Source organism: Equus quagga, chromosome 15, assembly GCF_021613505.1.
Source record: "Equus quagga isolate Etosha38 chromosome 15, UCLA_HA_Equagga_1.0, whole genome shotgun sequence".
In the NCBI taxonomy this organism is placed as follows: domain Eukaryota; kingdom Metazoa; phylum Chordata; class Mammalia; order Perissodactyla; family Equidae; genus Equus; species Equus quagga.
The window spans coordinates 86,930,810-86,955,778 of NC_060281.1; the positions used below are offsets into that span (position 1 = coordinate 86,930,810).

General features: G+C 54.7%; 2 protein-coding genes across 5 annotated transcripts in view; both read right to left on the reverse strand.

The window, feature by feature from the left end:
- Nucleotides 1-2,063, reverse strand: part of GAL3ST1 (galactose-3-O-sulfotransferase 1) — a 15,693-nt gene extending 13,630 nt beyond the window's left edge. The window contains exons 1-2 of one of the 4 annotated variants that reach the window (XM_046639033.1): nt 1,706-1,826; nt 122-249 (exon numbers count right to left, since the gene is read on the reverse strand). Coding sequence is in view for 3 of the 4 variants with exons in the window: in XM_046639029.1 (XP_046494985.1) it covers nt 1,706-1,984 (279 nt within the window). In the remaining variant the exon portion in view is untranslated. Of the gene's footprint in view, nt 1-121; nt 250-1,705 lie in introns of all 4 variants that reach the window. The other 3 variants (XM_046639029.1, XM_046639030.1, XM_046639031.1) reach the window with 3 other exon arrangements.
- A 1,748-nt stretch (nt 2,064-3,811) lies between these two features.
- On the reverse strand, nt 3,812-18,719 carry PES1 (pescadillo ribosomal biogenesis factor 1). The gene is made up of 15 exons (XM_046641079.1): nt 18,611-18,719; nt 15,902-15,981; nt 14,987-15,140; nt 13,638-13,747; nt 11,109-11,280; nt 10,933-11,022; nt 7,965-8,081; nt 7,777-7,851; nt 7,492-7,578; nt 7,198-7,328; nt 6,701-6,826; nt 6,383-6,567; nt 5,766-5,947; nt 5,485-5,646; nt 3,812-4,339 (listed from the first exon to the last, which is right to left on the reverse strand). The coding sequence occupies exons 1-15, from the start codon at nt 18,632-18,634 to the stop codon at nt 4,253-4,255; spliced, it is 1,782 nt and encodes a 593-aa protein (XP_046497035.1). The 5' UTR covers nt 18,635-18,719; the 3' UTR covers nt 3,812-4,252.
- Nucleotides 18,720-24,969: the final 6,250 nt, after the last annotated feature.

A 24,969-nucleotide genomic window follows, 5' to 3' on the forward strand; every position in this document is an offset into this window, starting at 1 on the left:
CCCCCCCCCCCCCCCCCCCCCCCCCCCCCCCCCCCCCCGTCCCCCAAACACCTCGGCTCCATCCTGCCCTCCGGTCTGGAGCAGGACTGAGCTCCTAAAAGGGGTTGTCCACATTCCTCACCAGCCAAAGCGAAGCCAGAAGCCCTTCACAAGCCTGCTGCTATGTCTGGAATTCCTCCACCTGTGCATCAGTCTCCCAGGTTAATCATTGCCTCTTTCACTGGGGTGGCACACTCAGTCCCCGAGAGCCTGAAGGGAGGGACCACAGGGAACACACTCCCCCCTTAGTGGGTGACAGGAGAGCCTTGGACCCATGCCCGTGGGACAAAGGGCTGTGCGGGAAGCTGCTGGGCTTCTCTGTCCACAGGGAGCTTCCTTCAGGCAGGGTTCTGCCTGAGTGAGAACCAGGGAACGAAGCAGCCCAAGGTGGCAGCTGGGAACAGGGCTCCGTTGTCTCTGCTCCCAGGGTAGCAGCCTGCCCACCCTTCGAGTGTCAGGCAGAGCTGGGAGCCAAGGAGGCAAGGGGGGAGGGGTCCTGAGCAGGGGGTTTGGTGCAGCCTAAGCAGACCTAAGAGGCTAGGACCCCAGAAGGTGAGAGAGGTCTTGGCTAGGGCTGGGGTCCTGAAATGAGGGCCAAGGCAAGACTTCCAGGATTTGAGGTCAACTCAGTCACCTTTGAACTATGTGACCTTGGGCAAGTCACTTAATCTCCCTGGGCCTCAGTTTCCCCCTCCTGATAATGGGGATAATAGCAAGGTCCCCTTCAAAGCACAAGGTACAGTGCAGCAGCAGAGGGGCTGTTCTGGCTCAGGTCTGCCCACAGCCTCACCCTCTCTGGGCCTCAGGTCACCACCTCGCTAAAAGAAGAGGTTGGATTCTCCTAACTGGACTTCCTCCCGAGGATTTCCATGGCATCTGTCATCTTGGCAACCCAGATGATCGGGTGTCAGGCCTGCGCTCTCTCTCCCTCCCTCCCTCCCACTGGTGTGAGTTACAGCAGCCAGATGTGCGCCCATCACCTCTCCTGCTCTAGGCAGGTGGGGAGGGGGTCCTCACTGGGAAGGGACCACAGTCTTGCTCTGAGCTCTTTGGCACCAAGGGGGCAGACCAGGCTGGACTCCCTTCCCGCGCACTGGTCCAGGAAACAGGGGAACTGCTGAGTTTCCTGCAGGACCCCTCCTGGATACCAGGGTTTGTCCCACTCCCACAAGCCTCTCCTTGGTGGCCTTGCCCCCTCTGTGGCACAGGACAGAGCCTTCCTCAAGCAGAGAGGACCATCCCTCACCCTGGCCCCTGCCCCTGCTCTGACCTCCGTGTTCTGGGGAGGGCTGGTGGGAAGAGGGGCGATCCCTGCCCCTCCTCGCCAAGGGCTCAGGCCTTGTGTCCAAGATTAATCATTAATGGGCTCCCAGCTCCAGCCTGGCTCCAGCCCCACCCGTCCCATGGTCAGGGAATGGGAAAACCCTGGAAACAGGGGCCATGGGAAGAAACCAAGGGCAGGGAGAGCATCAACCTGCCCACCCTCTGGCGGCTGCAAGGAACACGAGGACCCTGGGAGCAGCAGCGTAACTCTCCCCTGCCTCTAGGTCTGAGAGTCTGACGCCCAGTCTCAGTTTGGAGGTTGGGGTGAGGAAAGCCGGGCCCCGAGGGGGTAGACTGAGGCAGGGAGCAAGCTGGTGGTGGGTGCGGGGCCCCCAGGACATACCTTGTCCCCGTCCTTCTCGGGCTTAGCGTGCTGGCTCGGCCCGGGCCGCGCCGCCCGGGCGCCTACTAGGCGGCGGGACGTACCCGCCGGGCCTGGACCATGCCTCCGCCCCCGCCGCCGCCGCTGCCGCCGCCGCACCCGCTCGGACCAGGTGCGGCCGCCAGCCTGGCCCGGCCCCCGGCGCCGCGGCCAATGGGCGCCTCGGGCCCCGGCCTCCTCCCGGCCCCTAGGCGCCCGCCCAGGACGCACAGAAGCCGCATTCAGCGCGCCGGGGCGCATCGCCGCGCCCCCGCCGCCGTCCCAACAAGGCGCGTTTGTCCCCGACGCGCCAACAGGGCCATTGTCCCGCCGCCGGAGTCGGAGGCTCGGCCGAGCTCCCAGCCCGGGAGGGGATTCGAGGGTGCCTGGGAAACGAGGTGGCGTGGTGGTGGTGGTGATGGCAGTTCAGCTCTGGGAAATGGGAGGCGGCTAGACTAGTTGCTGAACTTTTATTGGGCCTTCTGGGGCCCTGGGGATCCAATGGAAGCTATGGCCTCTTGCTCCAGAATCAGTGCAAGCTGGACACGCATTTTGGGCATCTGAAATGTTGATGAGAGGGGTGGGGTGTGGTGCCGGAATCCTGAGAGAAGCTAAGGCAAGGGACAGATCTCCAACTGGTCTCGCCACTTGAGGGTCTCAGCGGCGCAGGGCTGAGCACAGCACCATCAGCAGGTGCCCCACAGGATCCACCTTTTTCCAGTCTGGTGTTTCCCTCCAGAGGAAACTGGTTCTTCCCAGAGGTGCAGGACGAATGACAGGGACTACCACCCGCCTGGAGCCAGGAATGCTCAGCTCCAGCTGTGGGCAGTGCAAAACAAACTGGCCACCCAGTGGGGCATGGGCCATAGCAGAGCCCCACTGCCCCCACCATTGCGGGGTGACTCTGGAATGGGGAAAATTCCACACCAGCATGGCTGCCAGGGACTTTTCCGAATCTCATGGGACTCCTCTCCAGCCTTGCCCTGGCATACCTGCCACAGCCCTGGGATTCACATGCACCCAGGCAGGTCCAAGTCATCCCGTAGGGTGGCAGGCTTTGGCTCCAGAAGCCCAGCCCTGTCCCTGCTTCTGGAAGCATCCCTGCAATACCTGAGCGTGCCAGAGTAGAGCACAGCCCTCCTACACCCGCAGCAAGGCCCAGCAGAGACAGGGGCCCCAGGTTCTCTGCTCCCTCAGCCAGAGCCTCCCCAAGCTCTTGCCTTCCCCTCAGCAGGTTGGGCCCGCAACCACTGCCCAAAACACCTCTAGAGCCTGGGCGCAGTGAGGGCCAAGGCCCTCAGGTGCCTAGATTTGAGGAGGGTAGAGCCCAGGTCTAAACCCACACTTCCCCACCCTGGCCCCTGCTCTTGACAGCATCAGCCCGCCGTGGCAGCCTGGGGAGTCTATTCAGAACTCCCTGCCTGACCTGGGAGGGGCTGAGTGACCACCCTAAGACCCTGATTCTGGCCCTGGCTCTGCCACGAGGCACTAGCAGTCCCGGGCAAGGGCATGTCCCCCTAGGCCTCAGCAATGGGACTGCCAAGGTCGGTAGGAAGCTATAAGGATGGCTGAGTAAGGGTCACAAGTTGGGCTGCTGCCAATGTCCACACTGGGGGTTACTCAGTGGTTCTGCTCGTGAGCCCACAAGGTAAAGCTGACCCCGAAGAGCCTTCAGGCACTAGCTTTCACCTCCTGGCTGACTCCAGCAGGAAGTGATGACAATCACAGCTGCTGTCTGCTTACTTACTAGACACCTGACACCAGAGTCTGCACATCATCATCACTGGACCCTCCACACAGCCCTGGGAGGGAGGCTCCAGAACGTCTACCCCTAATTTACACATAAGGAGGCAGTTTGAGAGGAAAGGACCCAGGCTGGAATGTGAACCAAGCTCAGACCAACTTCAGAGCTCGGACTGACAATCTCTGCACCTACCTTCTGGCATCCTTGGACCCAAGGGGGTGCTTGGATATCCAGAGCTCTGAGCAATGAGTGGACCCTTCTCCGTAAACACCCAGGGCAGGCCCAGCCTGGAGCACAGGGCACGAGGTGGCCCTTCAACCCGAGCAAGGCTCATGAACACAGAATTCAATTGGCTGCAAAACTCCAGCCGTTTAATAGCAAATGCTTCCCCATCCTCACCCCATCACGGCACTGGGAAAATCAGGGGTCCAACTACGTGTGAATGAGTATGTTGGGGGGCTGCGGAAAGCCAGGGTGAATGGGAGCAGTCGACAAGGGGCTGGTCAGGCCCCTGCATCCTGTGCTGTTGACTCCTGGGAGCATCAAGTCAGGCTGGGCACAGAGGCCTCTCCTCCGCCCAGCCACCAGCAGGGACCTCCATGGAAGGGAAGCCGGGGCTGCCCAAGGGCCCAGCCAGAGTGTGAGAGGAGGCCAGGGCCAGCAGGAGGAGGAGGGGCATGGAAACAGAACAGAGACTTGTCTGTCACCAGGCCTAGGTCCTCCGGCCTGCCCATGCCAAGTCCAGCGCCAGGAGCCGGCCTTGCCCATCAAGAGGCTGCCGTCACTCACACTGGCCTTGCCTTCTTGGCCTTCTTCTTCTCAGACTTCACAGCCTCATCGTGGGCTTTCCGCTTCTCTGCCAGTTTGTTGGCCTGTGAGGAGGAAGCGGGGAGGATAAAGCTGTGATGGGGGGGAGGGCAGGGAAGGCCACTTCCCCTTCTTCTCCTCAAGGCCACCCCTCAAAAGCAGAGCCTCCAGAAAAGCTAACAGACAAATTACCATGAGTCCAAACAAATCTATTTGAATAACCTCAGGTGAGTGCACATACCCTCACCTTTGCCTTTATGACTATTATTTTATGGGTTCTCAGCATGTTACGAGCATCCCAGAGCTGGAGGCAACTGCCCCATTTACTGCCTTCACTTGGGAAAGCTGGGCACCATCCAAACCTGCACCAGGAGCTGCTGGCGAGGGATCAACCTGGTACAATCTTTCCCCTGGGACCATTTGGCAACATCTATTATAAAACAGGCGGGCCTTTCAACCTGGCGATTATACTCCTCCAACTTTACCCTGCAGAGACACTTGGAGAGACGTGGGGACAAGCCCAAGATTGTTCTCTAAGAATGACTAAAAATGGAAAACAGTTGAAGCCTGTCAGCAGGGAACAGGCTACGTTTCGTACGATGTCATGGAGAGAAATTCAGGCTGTGATTAAATGGCAAACACACCGCAATACAACCTATATGTAGCATGATGCCCCTAAACCACGTCTGTTATTATACGCAGAAAAAAACCTGGGGGTTACTACAGATCATCCCAAGGGCAGGGCTGTGAGCCACTTCCACGCCATCCGTTAGAGTTCACGTGTACACAAAACTTTTTAAAAAGTTTTCTTTATAATGGGCATATGTGGCTTTGTAAACAAGAGGAAACAAAAGAGAGAGAAGCTTAACCAAAACCTTACGCAGCCCCTCTGCTTTATGCACTTCTGCTGAGGGGTCCTTTGTAATGCAGGCCCAGAGTCCGCTGGGACAGCTCTGTTCCCAGACCCTGGCAGACTCGGAAACAGTGGGTGTAGGAAGGAGACTGAAACCCTGAAGAAAGCCCAGGCGAGAGCTGCTCACAGCAAGATGCACACACAGGCCTGGGAGGGGGCCCCAGTGGCTGGGCTGGGTCAGGCCAGAAACCTCAGAAAAAGGCTAGGAGAGAGCAAGGAGGCAGCCCAGAGGAAAGCCAGCCTCGAAGTTCACTGGGCAGCCACCTGTGGAGTGTCAGACAGGTGGCAGGGACTCACCTCGCGGATTTTGCGCCTCTTGCCAAACATGATCTTGTTGTAAAGGTACTTCTCCCGCTTTTTCATCATCATGATGGCCAGGCGCTTGGCCTCGCTCTCCTCCTCCTGGGCCAGCCGCTGCTTATCCTCCAGCTTCACGGTGCCTGCCATCACCCTGGGCTTCTGGGGACACAGGGTAGACACCTGTGGATACAGGTTCCTCCCCTGACCAAACCCCTTGGCTCCTGCCCTTCTGAGCCAGGGCTACACCAAGGTGGCCAGTGGGGTTGCTCCCCTGGTACCTTCCCCTCCATCCTCTGCTCCTCCAGGGCTGTCAGTTGGGCCTCTTCCTCCTTTTCCGAACCAGCCTCCACATCTTCCTCCTCCTCCTCCTCATTTTCTCCCCCTTCATCACCATCACCTTCGTTGTCTTCCTCCTCGTTGTCTTCCTCCTCATCCTCCTCTTCAGATTCATTCATACTTCCTATAAACAGCCAATGACTTCTGAATGCCCGGGGAGCCTGCCCTTCCCCTTGCAGGGTGAGAACTGGCACCACCCTCTTTGGCCATGGGGACATTCCAAAGGCAGTGCAGGCCTGTCCCAACTGTGGCCCCTCTGGCCCCTCTTCCCACAGCTCCAGCTGCCTTCAGGGGAAATGCCAGGCCCTCCACCCGAGCTCTCTGCCTCCTATGCAAACATCAACGACAACTTCCAGACCTTTCTTCTGCTCAGCTACTCTGAACATCAAGCAAAACCTGACTGTGGAGCACAAACGTCCCCTTTCCTAAGCCTTACTCCAAAGAGGAGTTAAAGGGCTTTGGCTCCCTGATGCCTGTTCTCTGGAGCTGCCGCCTTTGTGGCCAAGAAAGGAAACAGCCGGCCTGCCCACCCACCGCCAGGCCCGCCCCTCCCACTCACCTGGGTGCTCTCCTCGCTGCAGGGCCAGCAGCTTCAGCTTCTCAGGGGGGACGTAATCTCCTTCCTTCTCCGACACGAAGGGTGAGAGGTGTGGGGGTAGCTGCACCCCGGGGAAGTAGTCCGCCACAGGGAGGAGGAGCCGGGCGTTCACAGAGTCAAACACCCACTGGGGCTGCACGTAGTACCTGGCGCAGGGTGGCAGCAGAGACAGGTCACAGGGACCACTCAAGGCCTACCTGCATCCGCTGGGGCCTTTAGACAGACCTCTGCACCCAGAAACCCAAACAGGCAGAGGAAGATGAGGCCTTGGGGGCCTACCTGCCGATGACAGGGGTCTGCTGCCCAGGCCGGTCGACAATTTGGTGGGTGATGCAGGGGTCAGTCACGTCATACGTGGCCCCGATGCACAAAGACTTGTCCCAGGACACGTCCCCCCCAAAACTCCTACAAGCACAGGGGGAGCACATGAAAGAACTCAGACGCGAGGTGCCCGCCCTGGGATCCACTGGCCCACAAACTTGCCCTCCTAGGACACACCTGTCCCATCCCCACCTAGCATCCCCCCATCCGGCCGACCCCTCCATCCTGGCCCATGGACCTTCTGCCCTGAGCCAGTGAAAAACAGAGGCGAGCTGCCCTCTGACGAGAGCTTCCCATGGGCTCGGCAGCATGCTGAGCACCTTCCACACACGCTCTGCTGAATCCTCACAGCAGCCCTGAGACGTGGATACTGACTCCATCCCAACGGTACTGCTAGGCGTCCAGCGCAGGACCCAGCCCAGAGCCACCAGAGCCAGCACTGCAGGCCTCCCCACCTGAGGACGAAAGCCAGGGCCTCGCGGGGCACCTCGCGGTTCAGAAAGAACTTCAGGCCCTCAAAGAGCTTCTTGTGCTTTTCCTGCGTCTCCAGCTCCTTCCTGCGGTCCTCTTCCTGCAACGCCATCTCCTGCCGTGAAAGGGGCCAGGTGTTGCACCATCAGGCCCACCCATACCCCCAGTGGAGGGCAGGGGTTGGAGATGATCACCTCCCCAGCTTCCTTCCAGATCCTTCAGTCCCAACAACCCTTCCCACCATCTCCCCGCCTTCTGCAAAGTAGCACAGTCCTCACCCCATCGGGCGGAAACTCATCCACCTCGGCTTCCTCCTCCGCAGGCACCACCACGCGGGCCAGACTGGCACTGAGGGCCGCCAGTTTCTACAGGAAAGAAACACGGCTGCTGCTGGCAGGTGGGGGGCGTCGTCAAGGGTAGGCAGGGACAGTTCTGGGACATCACTGGGTTTGAGTTCGCAGGCAAGCCCCAAGACCACCCATCTAGCCATGACCACTGCACGCCCAGGCCAGGGACCACCCTTCTGAGGGATATAGGGCTAATGTTCTAGAAGCCTCTCTCACCTCCATAGAGCTCTCGGAGTCCAGTGCATAGGTGTCCTCACTGGCCTTCGCCTCTGTGTGGGTCTGACCCTCAAGCTGGGAGGCAGGGGGAAGGTCAGAGGAAGAAGATGCCCACAGCCCCCACCTCCATGTGGGAAGAGACAGCTGTGCCCCCTGCACAGTGAGAAGGGGCTGGGCTGGGGCCCCACCTTGGGAGGGTAGTGTAGGTTCAGAGACTGGTAGAGGCGGAAGTTGACGAAGCCCAGCAGGGTGGTGTAGAACTCGGTGAAGGTGGCCATGACCCTGTAGTCCACGTCTGTCGGGTGCTGGGGGGGCACAGGAGGCGCATGAGCAGTGTGGGTGCAAAGACAGCACTGACAACCCACCCAGGGCGAGGGGTTCCAGCCTCCCTGAGGACAAGCCCCTTCAGGGTGGCCCTGCCTTCAGAGCTCTGCCCTACAAGAAGGGGCTAGGTGGTGTATCCCCACCCAGGAGCATTCTGGCACCAGTGAGGCTCTGGACATGCGTCTCAAGGGTTGGGGTGTCCTGGAGGCCAGAGCCAGATCCTCAAGCTATGAAGAGGCAGCTAGGAGTAAGAAAAGGCAAGGCTTTGTCACAGAAGGGGCTCTCTCCGTCCCCTGCCCCGGCCCTCTCCTCATTCTGCAAGTCCCGGCTCAGACTTCCAGCCTTGCAAAGGTCACCTTCCCCGACCAGTCTGGTCAGAGCTCATGCCTTCTTCACGCCCATGCCAACCTTTGTTTAATGTCTTCTCCAGCGCTATCCTGCGAGTGCCCGAGGGCAGTGTTCCTGGAGCCCAGCACCATCGCTGGCCCGGCTGGGAGAGGAAGCCCTGGAGTAATCTGTGTACCCCGCGGGGGCAGTGGGTAGACAACCCTCAGCGCCCACAAGCCCTGGCAGGAGCCTTGGGACAGACACTCAAAATTTAGCAACCCCCACCTCAGGCCCAAGCCAAAGGCAAAGGCACAACCCGAGGACCTGGGATAGGCTGCGGCAGCTGCCCGGCTCGGCCCCGGGGAGCTCGAGAAATGGTGCGCAGAAACCCGCCTGCTCAGGGCAGAGGCACAGAGCCACCATCTCGAGCTGCCGACCTAGCAAGCAGGGGACAGAGAAGGGATGGTCTTGGTCCCTGAGGAGTTGATAAAGCAAAACAGGGCAAGGATCTGAGCCAGACCAAAGTGCCTCAACTCCTGAGCCGCACTGCCCCCCACAACCAGGGAGGCCAGCCCAGCCCTGCCGAGCCCTGGGACCCGGACAGGAGGATGTGCTGAACGATGCCAAAATCAGTAGTGATCGCAACGTCCCTTTTGTGTTGGGCGATGCTGAGCTGTTTCTCCACCCTGCCATCAGGCAGTGACCTGGGCTGTGGGGGCGTAGGGGCAAAGAAGTACCTACCTGTCCCCCCACTCACTTCCATCTCTCCAAGAGCATCCGTCAGGGCCCTCGATGGGCCTGGCGAGTATTTGAGCACCCACTCCATTTTCCCCAGCTGAGCAGGGCCCGCCAACCTGCCCCACTACCTGCCTGGGTCCTATCAGGGAGCCCAACACTGGCTGCTCATGGGGAGGGGGCACAGCAGCTCTGACCCAGGACCTCTCCCCCATCCTCCTGCTGAGGAAGCAGCAGCAGTGAGCTGGTCGGGGAGGAAGGAGGAAAGGGCGGATGTTCCCCTCCCCCAGGCCCAGCTGTGTGGGGGCTGGCCTCCACAGGGCCCTATTCACCACCGAGGACACACAAAGACCAGTCTGAGCAGCACGGGGGTGGGACATCAGAGAGAAGGAAGGAGAGGGAGGGCCAGAGAGGAAGGAGGCATGGCAGGGCAGAGCGCGCAGGAAGGAGGAGGAGAGGAAGGATGCAGTGGACAAGAGGGAAGAGCCACAGGCTCCGGCACACACACCTGCCCCAGGGAGTGGGAACAGGGACTGCTGAGGGCCACGCCTGCCACCAAACATCACTGCTGCTGCACAGTCAGAGCAGGGTCGGGCCCTCGAACCCCCACCAGCCCAGGGTGAAGGGGAGGGGCCTGGACCTCCAGCTCCCCCTGGAGCACTGGGAACCTGGTCAGTGAACCCACTGTCCAGCCAGGCTGGCGCATCTGCTCTCCACTGACGGCGCCAGTTCCCACTCAACGCACAGGCAGAAAGGGGGGCCAAACGGAGGCCCACAGAACGCTAAGTCAGGCAGAGGGCCTGGCCGAGACCCTCTGGGGGAGTAGAGGCTAATGATGCCCCATAAAGAGACAAAAACCAGGATGTCTCTCCATGCATCCCTGCCAAAACCTCCCAGTCTAAAAAAGAATAATGAAGAAGTCGCACCACCTGCTGAATGCTTCTCCTGGGCTCCCCGTCCCCAGTCTCACCCAGCCCCCAGCCCTGTGGGGGGCTACAGCGGGGAAGATGAGGAGTTACACACAGCAGCTTGGCCAAGGTCTGGCTGCCGCTAGTGGCAGAGCTGGATGACAACCCCAGTGGGTCCAAGGGTGGGGCTGCGCTCTGCCACTGTCCAGGCCCCAGCAGCTGCTCACTGTTCAGTGACCCAAAAGAGCTAAGCACTGGGCACTTTGAAAGATTTCCTTCCTTTTCTTTTTTTTTTTTTTGGTAAAGATTGGCACCTGAGCTAACATCTGTTGCCAATCAACTTTTTCTTCTTCTTCTCCCCAAAGGGCCCCCAGTACATAGCTGTATATTCTAGTTGTAGGTCCTTCTGGTTCTGCCACGTGCAATGCCACCTCAGCATGGCCTGATGAGCGGTGCCATGTCCGCACCCAAGATCTGAACCAGTGAACCTCGGGCCACCAAACCAGAAAGTGTGAACTTAACCACTTGGCCACGGGGCTGTCCCCAAGATTTTCTTTCTTAAATCTTCATGACAAGGCTTATAAAGTGGAAGCCCATCATTAACTGAGGCACAGAGAGGTGAAGGAACACGGCGAAGGTCACCCAGCTAGGGCATACTGGAGCCAGGCTGGCTCCAGCTCTCACCACAATGCCGTGCAGCACATCCCCACCCCACCCGCCACCCCACCCCCACCCATGCTTAGGAACCCAGCATATGCTGGATGCTGCAGGACAGCAACTCACCCCTTCGTCCATGCCCTAGTCTATGAGCCAGAGAAGGAGCAATGACCCGGCACGAGCCACTCCCCGTGGGAACACTCACATCGTGGGAGAAGGCGTAGGGCGTGATCCACACGATGGGCTGTCCCAGCACCTCAGCCTGGTAGTAAATGCCTTTAATGGACAGGAAGACCTGGGGGTGGGAAGGAACAGCATGTGAAAACCAGGAGCGGCAGGGCAAGGAGCGGGGTGGGGCCCCACCAGGCAGCCCTGGCTCACCTTGCGCAGGGCACGTGCGGCGATGACATAGTGCAGGAACTCCACGGTGAGCCGGCGGCACAGCTGAATGGTCTGCACATGGCACTTGCCAGTCCGTGGGAAGGTGGAAAAGAGGAAGCACATGGAGAGGGCATCGTCCAGGTCCCGCAGGGCGTCTATGAAGGTGGGGTACCTGCACAGCCGAGAAGGCAGTGCTCACAGGCTCCGTCAGCGGGGGCTCCAAGAGGGGCCCTCACCTCCTTGCCCCAACCCTGTCAGCCATCCCAGAGGCCCCATTCCCAAGCCAGGCCTTGCCACTGCCACCTCCTGACCAGAAAGTCAGGCAATGCCCAGGGGCCTGGCAGTGCCAACCTCTCCACAGCCTTGGGAGGAAGCTCGGGACCAGGACATCGCCACTTAGCTCCGAGGATCAGAGAAACTTTAACAGGAGTCCTCAGGACACCCAATGCTCACCAAGGACTCAGCCTTGACCCACTTCCATATGTCACGGTCAAAGAGAACAGACCAAGTCAGTGGCTAACTCTTTCTCAAGGTGGAAACTTTGGTTCAAAGGGAAACCTATCTGGAGGCCAAGACAGAAAGGAGAAAAATGTGACACTGACCTAGGGCAGAGGGTGGGGGCCTGCCTGTCCTCAGCAGCACGTATGTCTTAGCTTGGTCACAGGTCACCAGACTGGGTTATGTCTTGTTTCTCATCACCCAGACTTCTGTCTAGTTTACAGAACCAATTACAACCAGGCAGTAAAAATGCCAGAACCGGATCTGGGCAGACAGAATCAGAGCAGGAAGTGCTTCCAGGAATCCTGCGGTAAATTAGGAAGCCAACGAGAATGAGCCATCCTTGGCAGGATCCACTGCTGTGTGGCTGCCGTGCTGAGGCACAGAGGCGTGGGGCATGGAAAGGACACTGGAGTATGAGTAATGAGACCTGGATTCCAGGCCCAGCTGTGACCCTGGGTGGGTCACCCTGCCTCGCCCGAACCCAGTGGTGTCATTTGGAAAACGACCGTTGGACCAGACTGCTGGTTTAAAACCAGACTCTTGCAGCTCCCTGGCAACGCCTGGGGACAAGTGGAGAGACGGGCTTCAAGTCCCCTCCCCTGGCCAGAGCAGCTGTCAGAGCCTCTGGCATCCAAACTGCCTTCCACGAAGCTTCCTTTTGAGGAAAGTGTCCTGCTGCTTCAGAAAAGAACTCTGTGAAGGCCACGGGACCAGAGTGAGCCAGGGTCCTTCCAGGCCGAGACGGAATCACTCACGGCAACGCGTCAGAAGGGGCCTGGCAGGTCTGCAGACCCAGACCAAGACGGCTGAAAGGCTGCAGTGACTCTCGCCAGACAATAGCAGGAGAGGTGTGCGGCTTCCTGGTGCAGAGGTGGGAGCCCCACTGGGCCCCCTCTGGTGCCTCCAAGTTTCCTCACTCTCCCCTTGACAGACAAAACCACCAACCCAGGCCCTTCGTAGACACAGCACATTGCCATTGCTGCACCACTGCTTTTCCTCCTTAAGCAGCGGCTAAGGGGATGGGGGTGACGCAGCACGGGAACACCACAGCCACACTGTCACTCGGTGTGCACTCCCTTTTTTCTTGTGCCTTTTTGTCATTTGTTCCACACAACAGCTGTAAGTCACAGGGAGGACAGGAGTAACTGTCATCTCTGTCAGAGAGGAGGACTTGCTCAGAGGAGGAACGGTTCTCAGCCCCCAGCTCGCGGGCTGCAGGGCTGGGGTGAGAACAGCAGCTGTCGAGCTCCTAGGCCAGGGCTCGTCCTGGACTAGCCGGTGGCTGGCGTGACTCAATGAAGCCACGTCCATACAGCCTGCAGCTAAGCGTTCCCAGGCCGGCAGCCCCAAAGAGAAGACGGACATTCACCTAGCCCTGGGTTTCCGAACCTTAACACTAATGACATCTCAGGCCAGGGTGTTCTGTGTTGTGGGGACTGTCCTGTGCAATTGTAGGGTGCTTAGAAGCATCCCTGACCTTTATCCATTCCATTAAACACCAGCAGACACCCCCCATCCAAGTCATGAGAACCAAAAGTGTCTCCACACATCGCCAGTTGTGCCCTGGGGGCAAAACCACCCCTGGTTAAGACCACTGACTTAGGCAATGAATGAGCGAGACTGCTGAGGTGGCTGGGCAAGGAATGGTTAAGATCAGAGGTGTCCAGCCATGTCCTCCAGGTCTGACTATGCACCTGGTGTGCATCCGCAGAACTCCGATGCACTCTTTTGCACTACAGGGCCTTTGCACCTGCTGTTTCCTCTGCTTGGACCACACTTCCCCTGCCTGGCTCAAATGTCTCCCCTCAGAGAGACCTCCTCTGACAAGCCTGTAACTAACGTATGTCCCCCAGTCTCCTTCACATGGTTGGCATCCCTCATGGCACCGACTCTGACTTCCAATCATTACAGCAATTTGTCAGTTTGCTTTTTGGTCTGTTTCCCCCAAAAGGATGCCAGGAAGTTGAGCAGGATCTTGGTCTTGTTCCCCACTGTATCCCCACTGCTGGGACTGAGCCCCCAACTCACCGCTCCTTGACAATGTGGTCAAGCTTGTAGTTGGGCTTGTTGTCCTTCAGACGCTCCACGGTGTTCCACTCACTCTTCCCATAGGCCTTCCGGAGCTTCCGGACGAACACCTGGAAGAGAGGAGATCCCCGATGCTGGGCCGAGGGCTCCTGGAGACTCCTTGGATACAAGGGGCGGGAGATTCTCAGGGCCTCCTGAAGCTGACCACAGCTGTCTGACTGTGCCATCTGTCCCTTCAGCCCAGGATGTGCCAAACAGCCAACTCCAGGGAACATCAAGACTGACCCACAGTGACGAGCGGAGCCAGCCTGCTGCAGCCCTGTGACGGGTGAACAGGATAACCACTCGAAGATGTGCCAACTCCACAGGTTTAGGTGAAAACGTAATGTCTCCAGCCCTACTTTCCAAGTGAGCAGAGACCAACTGACCCGCCAGCGAGGCAGATCAGGGCCAGGAGGCCCAGCCTTCGTTCCCAACGTCAGTCTGCGTGGGCACGAAACAAGCCAAAGGTCCGTGTGTGGGGCTGGGTCACACAGGAAAATGCAGCTGAAGCCAGTCGTAGGCCCAGAAGGTCCTCCAAACCAACCAACTTCCCTCCAAGTACTTCGAGTCAGGCCTGCCCCCAGTCCTCTTCAGAAGCTCAAAGGCCGCCTCTGTTGGGGTCATGAACAGCAGCTCCGAGACAGCCATTTCCCACAATGGGCCCACTTCCAATGCAGTGAGTTTAAGTAGTTGCAACACGCAGAGGCAAGAGAGGGCCAGTCACCCACCCGGCCGGGCTTGGGCAAAAGGGCTGGTGGCAGCTGCTGGCCAGTCTCCAGTGGCCGCCAGGTGGCGCCCCACCCCTCCCAGCCAAGGCCTCTGCCTGGCCCTGCTGCCGGGCAAGTGTCAGTAACAGCAGTCTACTTTCAATTATGTGCATTTGGTACAAATGGGTTTCTACTTCCCCTGCGGTATTTAAGCATTTAATGGTTTCTATTTGTGGAATGAAAAGCTTGGTCTCTGGGGAGCAATTCCAGAAAGAACCTGAATAGAAGAGGTTTCTTTAGTCAGAGAACACACCACAGAGCCCCTCAAATAGCACCATCTTTGCCTCAGAGGCAATAAATTTACTCTTTTCCAAAGAACCAGGGGAAAGGTACGACGAGTAAAGCATTAATCACGTGCCAGGTTCTGTGCAAACGATTTCCACGTGTGCTCTCAGTCAATCCCCCAAGACACTCCTTTGAGGAGCAAGTACCTCACCCTTTGTGGAGGCTCCTGGGAGAGGCTGAACCTGCCCAAGGTCACAGTTAGTGGGTCACAGAGCTGCGCTGGGCCCCCTGCAGACCCCAGAGCCCGGGCCTCACCTTGTACTCCCGGAACTTGTTGACGATGGGTTCGTGGAGGAGGAACTTGATGTCTTTGATAAGGTAAAAAGTTCGGGCCGCCGTGGAGCCCTTGTTCACCTTCTTCTTGTGTTTGGGTTCGTGGGGATAAATGCCCTTCAGGATGCACAGCCGCCTGGAAAACAAAGGTCATTCCTCCTGTCAGTAAACGTGCTGAGCACTGCCCATGCTGGGCCTGGAAAAGAGCAGTGAACGGGGACACTGGGGCCCTGCCCTTGGAGAACTCACATCCTAGTGCAGGAGTCTGACAACCACAAGTTCCCTGAAAATCACATCATGCAGACTGTCACAGGCACCAGAAAGGAAACAATGATGTTGACAGGGGCAGCAGGCAGGCACTCCTTTTAGCAAGGGGAGTCAAGAAAGACCTTGCAGAGAAATCGATATTGTAGCCATACAAATGGTAGAGGGAAGAGCACCCTAAGAAGGAGGACAAAGGCTGGAAGGGTGCAACGTGCCGGGCGTGCTTGAAGGACTACAAGTGGGCCAGGCAGCAGGGCCCACAGGCCATGGAGTCTGGGTCTGACTCTGTGAGGAGCTGAGAACCCTGAGCCACAGGACCAGGGTCTCTTCTGCAAGAAGAGAGGGAACAGGTGACAAAGACTCAGATAGAGAGTAGCAGAGAGACCACTGTACCAGTGGTCCCATTCTGATGACTCGGGGCGCATGAGCCAGGTCTCCTCCAGCTTCCCCACGGACCAGGCCTGGCAAAGCACAGCACACTAAAACAAGGTGAGGCAAGAAAGAAGGGGCATATTAGAATTCCAGACAGAGTTTGTGGCAACACAGGTAAGACAGGGACGCAGCTGAGTTTTCACTGTGTAATTTGCTGCCCAGGCACCCCGAGGTCACCCTCCTCCACTCCTCCCACCGCACCTGAAGTCAGCCAGACTCAGCTGCAGCTTCTTCCGGGCTTTGTTTCTCGTGATGTAGTTGGTGGCAGAGCCTCGTTCATACTTGACAGGGAAAAAACAATTCTCCATTAGCAAGGATTGAAGCGACTGACGTCAATCTCTGGGCATTCCTTGTGCCAGAGGCAACTAAGACTCTGCATAAGTGACCAAGAGGTTTCTGGGACAAGAAACACTGGCTGGAGGGAGCTCACGAGCCTCAACAAGCTTTCCTGCAGCATCCTTGCAGTAGCCTGCATAAATGACACATACACCTGCATGATGCTGGGGACCGTGAGGCTGCTGTGGATCCCATGCTGTGCCAAGCACTTAGCAGTAGCTCTGAGTATTGGCCACTATGATTAGTGATTTCCAAACATTTCATTTAATCTCCACAACACTGTGAGGTGGATGCCATTAAAACTCCCATTTTACAGAGGAGGAAACAGGCTCAGTGACAAACCTGCCCAGGTCACATAACTTTTTAAGAGTCTCAAACCTAGGTCTGAGCCCAGAGCCTGAGTGTCTAACTCACTAAGCCAGTGTTCTCAACCTTTCTTTTCATTATAACCACTCCTCCACCATCAGAAACTTTTTTAGACCTCTTCCCCCCTCCCACAGCCCTATGAAATGTTAACACCCAAGATATACCATAGATCTGTTTACGTAATGTGGTCCTGTAGAGGGGTGCAAACCACTGTAACATCTAAGACCCCTCCCAACCAATGTTTGTTCCCTTGGGAGTGACATCATCTGACTGAGAATGCATGCTCTAAGCCACACAATCTTTCCCCTTCCTCATTCATTCATTCAACAGACCTCTACTATGTTCCAAGCATCAAGCTAGATGCTGTGAGGGCAATAAAGACGACACGCCTGGTCTCTACCTACCCCAACAGAGCACGCTATGTTGTGCAACCATCTGGATGTCTGTGGTACCAAGATGCTGCCTCACACTCACTTCTCTGCATCCCTGATAAAGAGTAGCAGCACACTGTACAAAGCAGTCTGCAACGGTAACCAACCATGTCCTTTCCACACAAGACCTTCCGCTGGAGTAAGACCGTGGGGCCTCGATGGCCAGGTCCCACTCTAAACATGCAGCCCTCCGAGGGCTATGTTTATGAATAAACTCACAGTCACGAAACACACCCTTCATTCATTCTTTCCTTCAGACATTTATTACCTGTCTATTGGGGATCAGACTCACACCAAGTCTTGGGGATACAAAGATGAGTTAGACTGCCTCAAAAAGTTGAGTCTCCATTAGAAGTGTTTTCCATTGCCTTATGCCACACATACTTCTACCACTATACTACTCCTTTTAAACATTAAGGGGATCAGTAGTTCTCAACTGGGGTGATTTTACTCCTGGAGGGGGATGAGGGGGAGAATTAGGCATTTTGGATTGTTGGGTGCTACTGGAATCTAGTGGGTAAGAGGTCAGGGATGCTACTAAACATCCTATATTGCACAGAAGAGCCCTTCCCACAACAAAGTGTTACCTGGCTCAAAACGGCTGTGAAACCCAGCTTTAAAAGCTGTCATGATTTGTTTACATATCTGCATCTGTGCCGCAAAGGAGGATTTTTCCATCTTATATTTTTGCAGCTCCAATCACTAGCATTTACTGGGTGTTCAATAGCACGCCGGGTTAAACACAAATTGCCAACAGAAACTGTCAAGCTGAAGGAAACACCTGAAGCACCGACATCTTCCTTGCCTTCCTCCCGTCCCCAACCTTTCATGTCACCAAAGTGATCCTCCATTCAGCAACAAAAACTCCTTGAAAAACCGATGTTACTCTCCCTTTAGTAGAGTCCCACTGCCTTTAGAATAAAATCCAAGCTCCTCATCGTGGCTGACACGCCTGGCACCATCTGGTCCCTGTCCAACCCCAACCTCACTAGATGCCAGTCTTCCCTAGGTTTACTATACTCCAGCCATCCTGATGTCCTGCCAATTCCTTGCAGACAGCAAGCCTTTCCCCGCTAAGGGTCTTAGCACTCAGTTTACCCTGCCAGACTTGTTCGCTAAGCACTCTCAAGCCCTAGAACCCATCCGAGATCTTTTGATCTTTCAGATTTCAGCTTAAACGTTATGACTCAGAGAGACCTTCCAAGACAACACGAAATGAAGTAAGTACCCTTTTATAGTTTCCATCCTTATGCCTCATTTGCTTCCTTCACACCACATCTAAAATCTGTGATCGTCTTATTTGGTCGTTTAGGGTCCATCTTCTCCACAAGAAAGTTGGCTCGGGGAAGGAGGGGAACACATCTGTTTATGTCTCCATCCCCAGAGTCCAGGACAGGGCCTGGCTCAATCGAAAAGGGAATAATAAGTTTCAGAGATGATGAGCTCGACGTAATAGTGGCTTTACGTAATATTTATCACTCAGTAAACAGTTGTCCTCCGGCTAGGCCCGCTTTTGGGCTGAAGTTGTGCTTGGTAATCTTAACACTCGTTTACAGTCCCGCTCCACGGTTCTTTCCTGGGCTTCACCGACCGAGTACTGCCGTCCTCCCCCTCGCCTCGCGGACCCCTTCTCACGGTTGTCTCCCATTGCATTGACACCAACCGTTTCTGTACCCACGATGGACCAAGACCGGGGAGAGACGCAGACCCCAGGCCCCGTCGCTCTCGTCTCCCACCTTCTGGGGCCCCCCGCCACCCCGGTACCTCCCCCATTCACCTTCTTCTTCTCCAGGCCTCCCATGACTCCACGCTGAACGGTCTACCAGCTCCGTGCGAGCAGACAGCGCCGCTTCCTCGCGCACGTGCCCCGCCTAGGGCCCCGAGGCCCCCACGCTTAAGGCCTGTGCGGGGTGGCCAGTGTGGTGCCTGAACGAAGCTACGGAAAGATGGGGCTTTTCTCCTCGAGGTTTACAATTAAACCCTCTGAAATAAACCAGTAAGACCGATCTTTCGAGCTCTTTCCCACCTCTGAGCCCATTACAATTTTACTGTTTAAACAAGATACTCAGGCATTTCTATAATCATCCTGCTTAGAAACGCTTGCCCTTTAAGCCCCGTTGCATATTGGGATGGAGGGGGGCGGAAAACTTGAGCCAGCGCAGTGCCTTCTGGGATGCAGAGGGGCGCTACCCTCTGAGGCGAGTAAGCGCGAGTTGCGGTTGTTACGGTAACGGTTGCTAGGCGCCGTGGGAACCGGGCTCCCGGGGCAGAGAAGCGGCTGCCGCCGGGGGCGCTAAGGGCAAGTGCGCTGGGTTCGCCGCCGGCCATCGGCTTTTCCTTTGACTTGTGGCTTGTTGACTTTGACTTCCTTGACCTTAAAAATAAAACCGCCAGGTGCTGGCCCCGTGGCCGAGTGGTTAAGTTCGCGCGCTCCGCTGCAGGCGGCCCAGTGTTTCGTTGGTTCGAATCCTGGGCGCGGACATGACACTGCTCATCAAACCACGCTGAGGCGGCGTCCCACATACCACAACTAGAAGGACCCACAACGAAGAATATACAACTATGTGCCGGGGGGGCTTTGGGGAGAAAAAGGAAAAAATAAAATCTTTAAAAATAATAATAATAAAACCGCCAGTTGTCTTAGCAGCAAAACGAGTTTATTCGGGAAAAAAAAAAGAATTGCAGTTTGGGACCCGCATATTGATGGCAGAAGCCGTAGGGCAAGCCCAACAATCAAGGGAGAGGAATGTTATTTTATAGAGAAAAGTAAAGAAATTGGGGGGTGGGTGCGTTGTTTTGACCAAAAGTCCATTAGAGAGAAGCAGGAGTTTGGGGTGGTGATGGTTTCTCATTGGCTGAGTTGCTGGAGTAGCCATTTTTTGTTTGGGATGCAATGTGCATTTCTTCCTGAAATTGAGGATTCTTTCCTGTTGAGGACTGCTTTCTGCTGGGGTCAGCAATTGACTCTCTTTCTTGAAATTGACTTCTGGTGGTAGTAGTGGGTGATGAGGATTATTTTAGGCTGTTAATTTTAAAACTGCAGATAAGAAGCAGGTTCCAAGGAGCAGGGTTTGCTTGCCCTTTGTTGGGAAACATTTACATTTGTAAGGGAAACCTCCATCTGTAAAGATGCCTCCTCTCTGTGCCAGGAAGAAGGGAGATGACCTTATCTCTAGAAACTCTTAATCAATGCCAAAGGCAAGAACTTAAGTTGTTTACTGTCTGGCAACCTCATGTAACTGACCCCGCCCCCCCCCCCCCAACATCCTCCTTTCTCTTTAGCTGAAGATAATATTTGAGCGATGACTTCTGCCATTTACTCAATCCGGTTTGATTCTTATCTAGAAGTTATAGGACCACCCCATAACCAGACCCTACCGTCACTGATACCATTTTAACAACTCTTTTTACATATTCTTTCCTTTGTCTTGTAAAGAGATAACTCACATACCTATGCCTTAAATTTAGCCTTACTCTCCACCCATGTTTGCAGCAGCAGCAGCTCCCCATGCCAGCACCATCTCTGGCTGCCCATGGGTCCTGTCCCCATGCCAATCCACACTATTCTCTAAATAAAAGAGCACTACTGCCAGATCTTGAGAGTCCAAGAAGTCTTTCTTTTGACTCCTCGGCTCACCAACCCCACATCAGTGGGCACTCCCCCTTCTGGCCTCCTGACTCCATTTTAAATTAGGTTTCCCTTTATTAATTTTCACAGGTTCATTTATGGGGATAAAATAGATCAAAAGCAGACCTTTTTTCCCCCCCACAGAAGTAGAGACTTGAGGCCATTTATATTTTCTGAGCTGTGGGGGATCAGAATTGGCCACCCCAAAATGTACCTCTTTGCTTTATTTTTAAGAACAAACAACTGAAGGAAACTTTGACCTCCCCTCCTAACTGCCTAAAAGAATTTAAGATAAAAGGCCTGTCCCCAGGACAGGCCATCACCATGGATAACTCTGGGTATCAGTAGATTGTGAGGGTCCTTGCTAAGCCCATCCTTATCAGAGTTCTGTCTACTAAAGGTTTGCTTTGCCATCATCATGTGAATTGCCTTCCTCCCCTTTGAAGCCCCAAACCACTACCCCCAACAGCCTCCTTTGTCTTTAGCTAAAGATGGTATTTAAGGTGACAACTTCAGCCATTCTGGGGAGTTACCCAGTTGTCCTGGGTTTCTCCCGTGTAAACACCTTATAAAGCTTTGTTGGATATTCTACTGTTATTCTGTCTCATGTCAATTCAATTCGTAACCAGCCAAAAGGACGAGGAGGGTAGAGGAATTGTCTTCCCCCCCTACAGAGCCTTAGCAGTGGGCTGAAGAATGACAAAAGGCCAAGGAGAGTTATAGAACTCCTGCTATATTTTAAATGTACATTCAGCATGTATGAACTTTTAATATGTTGATAAAAATAATCCATAACCAATCTATAAATGAAAATTTGGGGTGAGTTTATTCTGAGCTAAAATGAGCAGACCATGGCCTGGGGCCTTTCTTCCCGAAAGAAGAAAGGGCACCAAAGAAGTGGGGTGCACAAAGTGGTTATATACCCCCAAAGAGGATGTTTCACATATGATTGAAATGTCCCTTTTACAATAGTCTCGAGACTGCTCTGTCAGCACAGCGATTGATGGACACAGCAGGTAGATCTGTTGTCTTGGTGGATACAGCAGGGTGGCAGGTCTGTTGTCTGGAGCTGGGTGGTCACAGGCAAGCGCAGCAATCAGTTCCTAGCCTAAGGAAAGATGCTTATCCCTAAGGAAATGCCAATGTGGGGGGAGTTGCACCTTTATCTTAAGGCCATTTGTTCTTGCCATAGTGGATGTTTAAAGTAGATATACAGTGTGTGCTCAATGGCCATGGTCAGGCTCTTTTGGAAAAAAGAAAGTCAGGCCGAATTAGGTTTACACCAAATGGCTTCCTCATGTACTCCAATACATCCTATTGCTTGCCATTTCTATTTGTCAATATGTACACATAAGTTCCATATTGTGTTCCTCAAATGGTAATTACAAGATTTATACATATATTCACACTAAAGTGATGGGGTCTGCAAAGTAGATGAAATTTTAAAGTTGTCTGAAAGTTAAAGTTAAAGAGTTTGTTCTTTCAGGCCTCCAAACTCGGTTTGGAGATTGCCACAAAATTTGGAATTTGAGGCCCTTGTGAATGTGACCTGACCCAAGGTCATGGTCATAGAACCCTTTAGAGGTAGCTATAGGCGTTAACCACTGGCCAATGCTTGTTTTGAACCATGTGGATTTTATTATCTACTTTAAATGAAAGCTAAAATAAAATAAAAACCCAGCGATTCCACAATGAAAAATGAAATGAAATGAAATGTAAACCAGGTCCGGGCAGGTGAGCTGGCAAAGACTTTGAAGGAACTTGCCAGTGAGGTGTGAAGAAAACAAGGCGCGGGGTTCTCAGCAGAAGACTGAGAAGTGTTTCGAAAAGGATCTGAGGACCAAAAAGAGTGGGGCTGGCAAAGAGGAAGGAGAGAGAGACCACCCAGGCCAGAGGCAAAATCTGGGGGGATTCGGAGAATGAAAGGTCCATCATGAGCGTGGAGGATGTGTGACCAGGCAAGAGGAGACGGACGGGTGTGAGAGGAAAGGAACACGGGAGCAAGGCCAGTGTCGTGGGCGTCACCTAGGCAGTCACCCACGCACCGTGCTTGATCCAATGCTCCATCGCTGTCTTAAAATTAACAATTTTTTAACAAGGCGCCCTGCATTTTCATTTCTCACTGTCCCTCCAAAATCATGTAGCTGGTCCTGAGCAGGAGGGACCCTGTTTTGCTCACGTTGGTTTTGAGGGGTCAGTGGAAGACACAGGTGGAGGTGTCTAGGAAAGCAGTTGTGCATTCAGGTCTGGAGCTCAAAATAGAGGTCACGTAGGTATCAGTTATTACAGGTGAGGAAACTGAGGCTCGGGGAAGTAAAGGGACTCGCCCCAAGGTCACTTAGCTGCTAAGTAGGGGAAGACAGACTTTCATAGGCAGCCTTGCTGCAGAGCCCGCTGCTTGAAACCCACTCCGCGGCCTGCTGAATTGATCTCTTCCCCTCCCTGAGTCTGTTTCAGAAGATTCCTTCTGAGCTCTGTGACCTTGGGCAAGTCTCAGCACCCCTCTGAACCTCTGTATCCTCCTCTGTAAAGTGGGGATGATAGCTAATGCCCACTCCCCAAGGGTCCCCAGTGGATCTCTGGGAAAGGAGCCCGTGTCATGATGTGGCCTGTGACAGGAGCCACCACTGAGTGAGAGTCCCCTGAGTGCAGCCCTCTGGCCTTGTAGCTTCTGAACTTCATTTCCTTCAGTCATCGAACAGCCCCAGGAGGGAGCTCGTTCCTTCTCCATTTTTTTTGATGGGAGAACTGGGACCAGAGAGAGTAAGAGGCTCACCTGGGTTAGCACAGCTGCAAAGTAGCCGAGCTGGTATTTGAACACCGGACTTTCTGACTCCAAGCCCAGTATCTGTTAAGCTTGGGACTCAGTGAGATGCTCTAAAGTGGCCATTCAAAGACTATTTTTCACTGGGACTAGAACAAGAATTCACAGCTGCATTTCTTTTATTAGAACACATTTTATTAGAGCAATTAATTCTTGTCTAACGTGCGTAATTCAGAAAATACTGAAAAGTGTGAAGGAAAACAAGTCAACCCTATTCCCACACCCTGAGAGAATGATTATCAACATCTTGACATAGTTCCTTCCAGTCTTTTTTCTATACCTACATGTAAAAATGATGGGCACAAAGAGAATCATCCCATGGACACGGTTCTGTCTCAGCAGATGGGGAGGGCAGGGAAAATGCATCTCATGAATCCTTTGCTAAGGCTGGACCTCCAGTCTCCCCGCCCAGCAATCCCAGATGAACGTACCCCACTGGTCCAAGAGGAAGCCGACCAGGCTGGGGATTTGTGCATCCCACCCAGGGACCACTGGGCAGACCCTGCTCTGAGGCTGCCGCTCCTCCCTCCCCATCCTGTGCCTCCCTCCTGGAAGATGAAACCGTTCCTTTCCCTGGAGTCCAGGGACTAGTGAGGTCACACACTCCTTCCCACTGTCCCTGCCCCTCACCCACTCCCCATCATGAGCAAAGCATTCCCAAAGTGCCAGCCCTAGAGGGACAGAGGCAGTAGAGAGTGGGCCATGAAGGTCAAGGGAACCTGGCTTCAGTCCTGGCTCTGTCCCGGGCAGCTGCAACCTCTCAGGGCCTCTGTTCTCATCTACAACATGGGCGTGTAAGTAGCACCAACTTCCTGGAGTCATCATGAGGATTAGATGAGATAAAGAGAAGTAAATGCTCAATTAATGGCAGCTGTGCTTTTTATTAGCAAGAAGTGATCTGAATAATACGAATATTAATTGCCAACAATTGTTGAGTCTTTACTAAGTGACAGCACAATTCCCATGAATTCTTTACGACCACCTTAGATGATAGGTATTGGAACTAGTCCACTTAAAGATGAGAAAACTGAGGCCCAGAGACATGAAGTCATTTGTCCAAGGACACACAGCAGGTTCATGGCAGAGCTTGGATTAGACCCTTGCTTTTCTGCGCCCTGCCCAGTCCCCAGCACTATGCCAAATGACAGACTCTCTGTGCCTTTCCCATGCGCTCCTCTTCCCACCACATCTCAGAAGCCTCTTGCTCTGTCTTGGGGACAAATCCCCTTCAAGGAGGGGTCTAGGGACTGACACCTGGCCAAGGAGCCCACCACAAATTGGTGGGGGTGGAAGGAGGGTGCTGGTGACTGCCAGCCCCTCCCAGTCCACCTCCACCATAGCCCACTTGTCCCTGCCCCTCCCTAGTCCCCTTGGGAATGGAATTGGGCTCCTCTCAAAGTGGAGAGAGCACCAGGCTTGGAATCAAGCAGATGAGGCTTGAATGCTAGGCGAGTGTTCCTGGGTTGGTCACTCGCCCTTTCAAGTCTCTGCTCCATCATCCATGAAAGGACAAGAGTGTCTTCCCTGCCTGCTTCTTAGGGTTGTTGAGGAAGTGATAGATTGAGAGAGGCAAAATCTGCGAAAATATAATGGTGATGTTACAGTCATTGCTGTCGTCATCATACGAGCATATACGAACAGAGTGTCATGGCATCGGGTAGTGGTTCAAAGTCAGAGCCCTGGA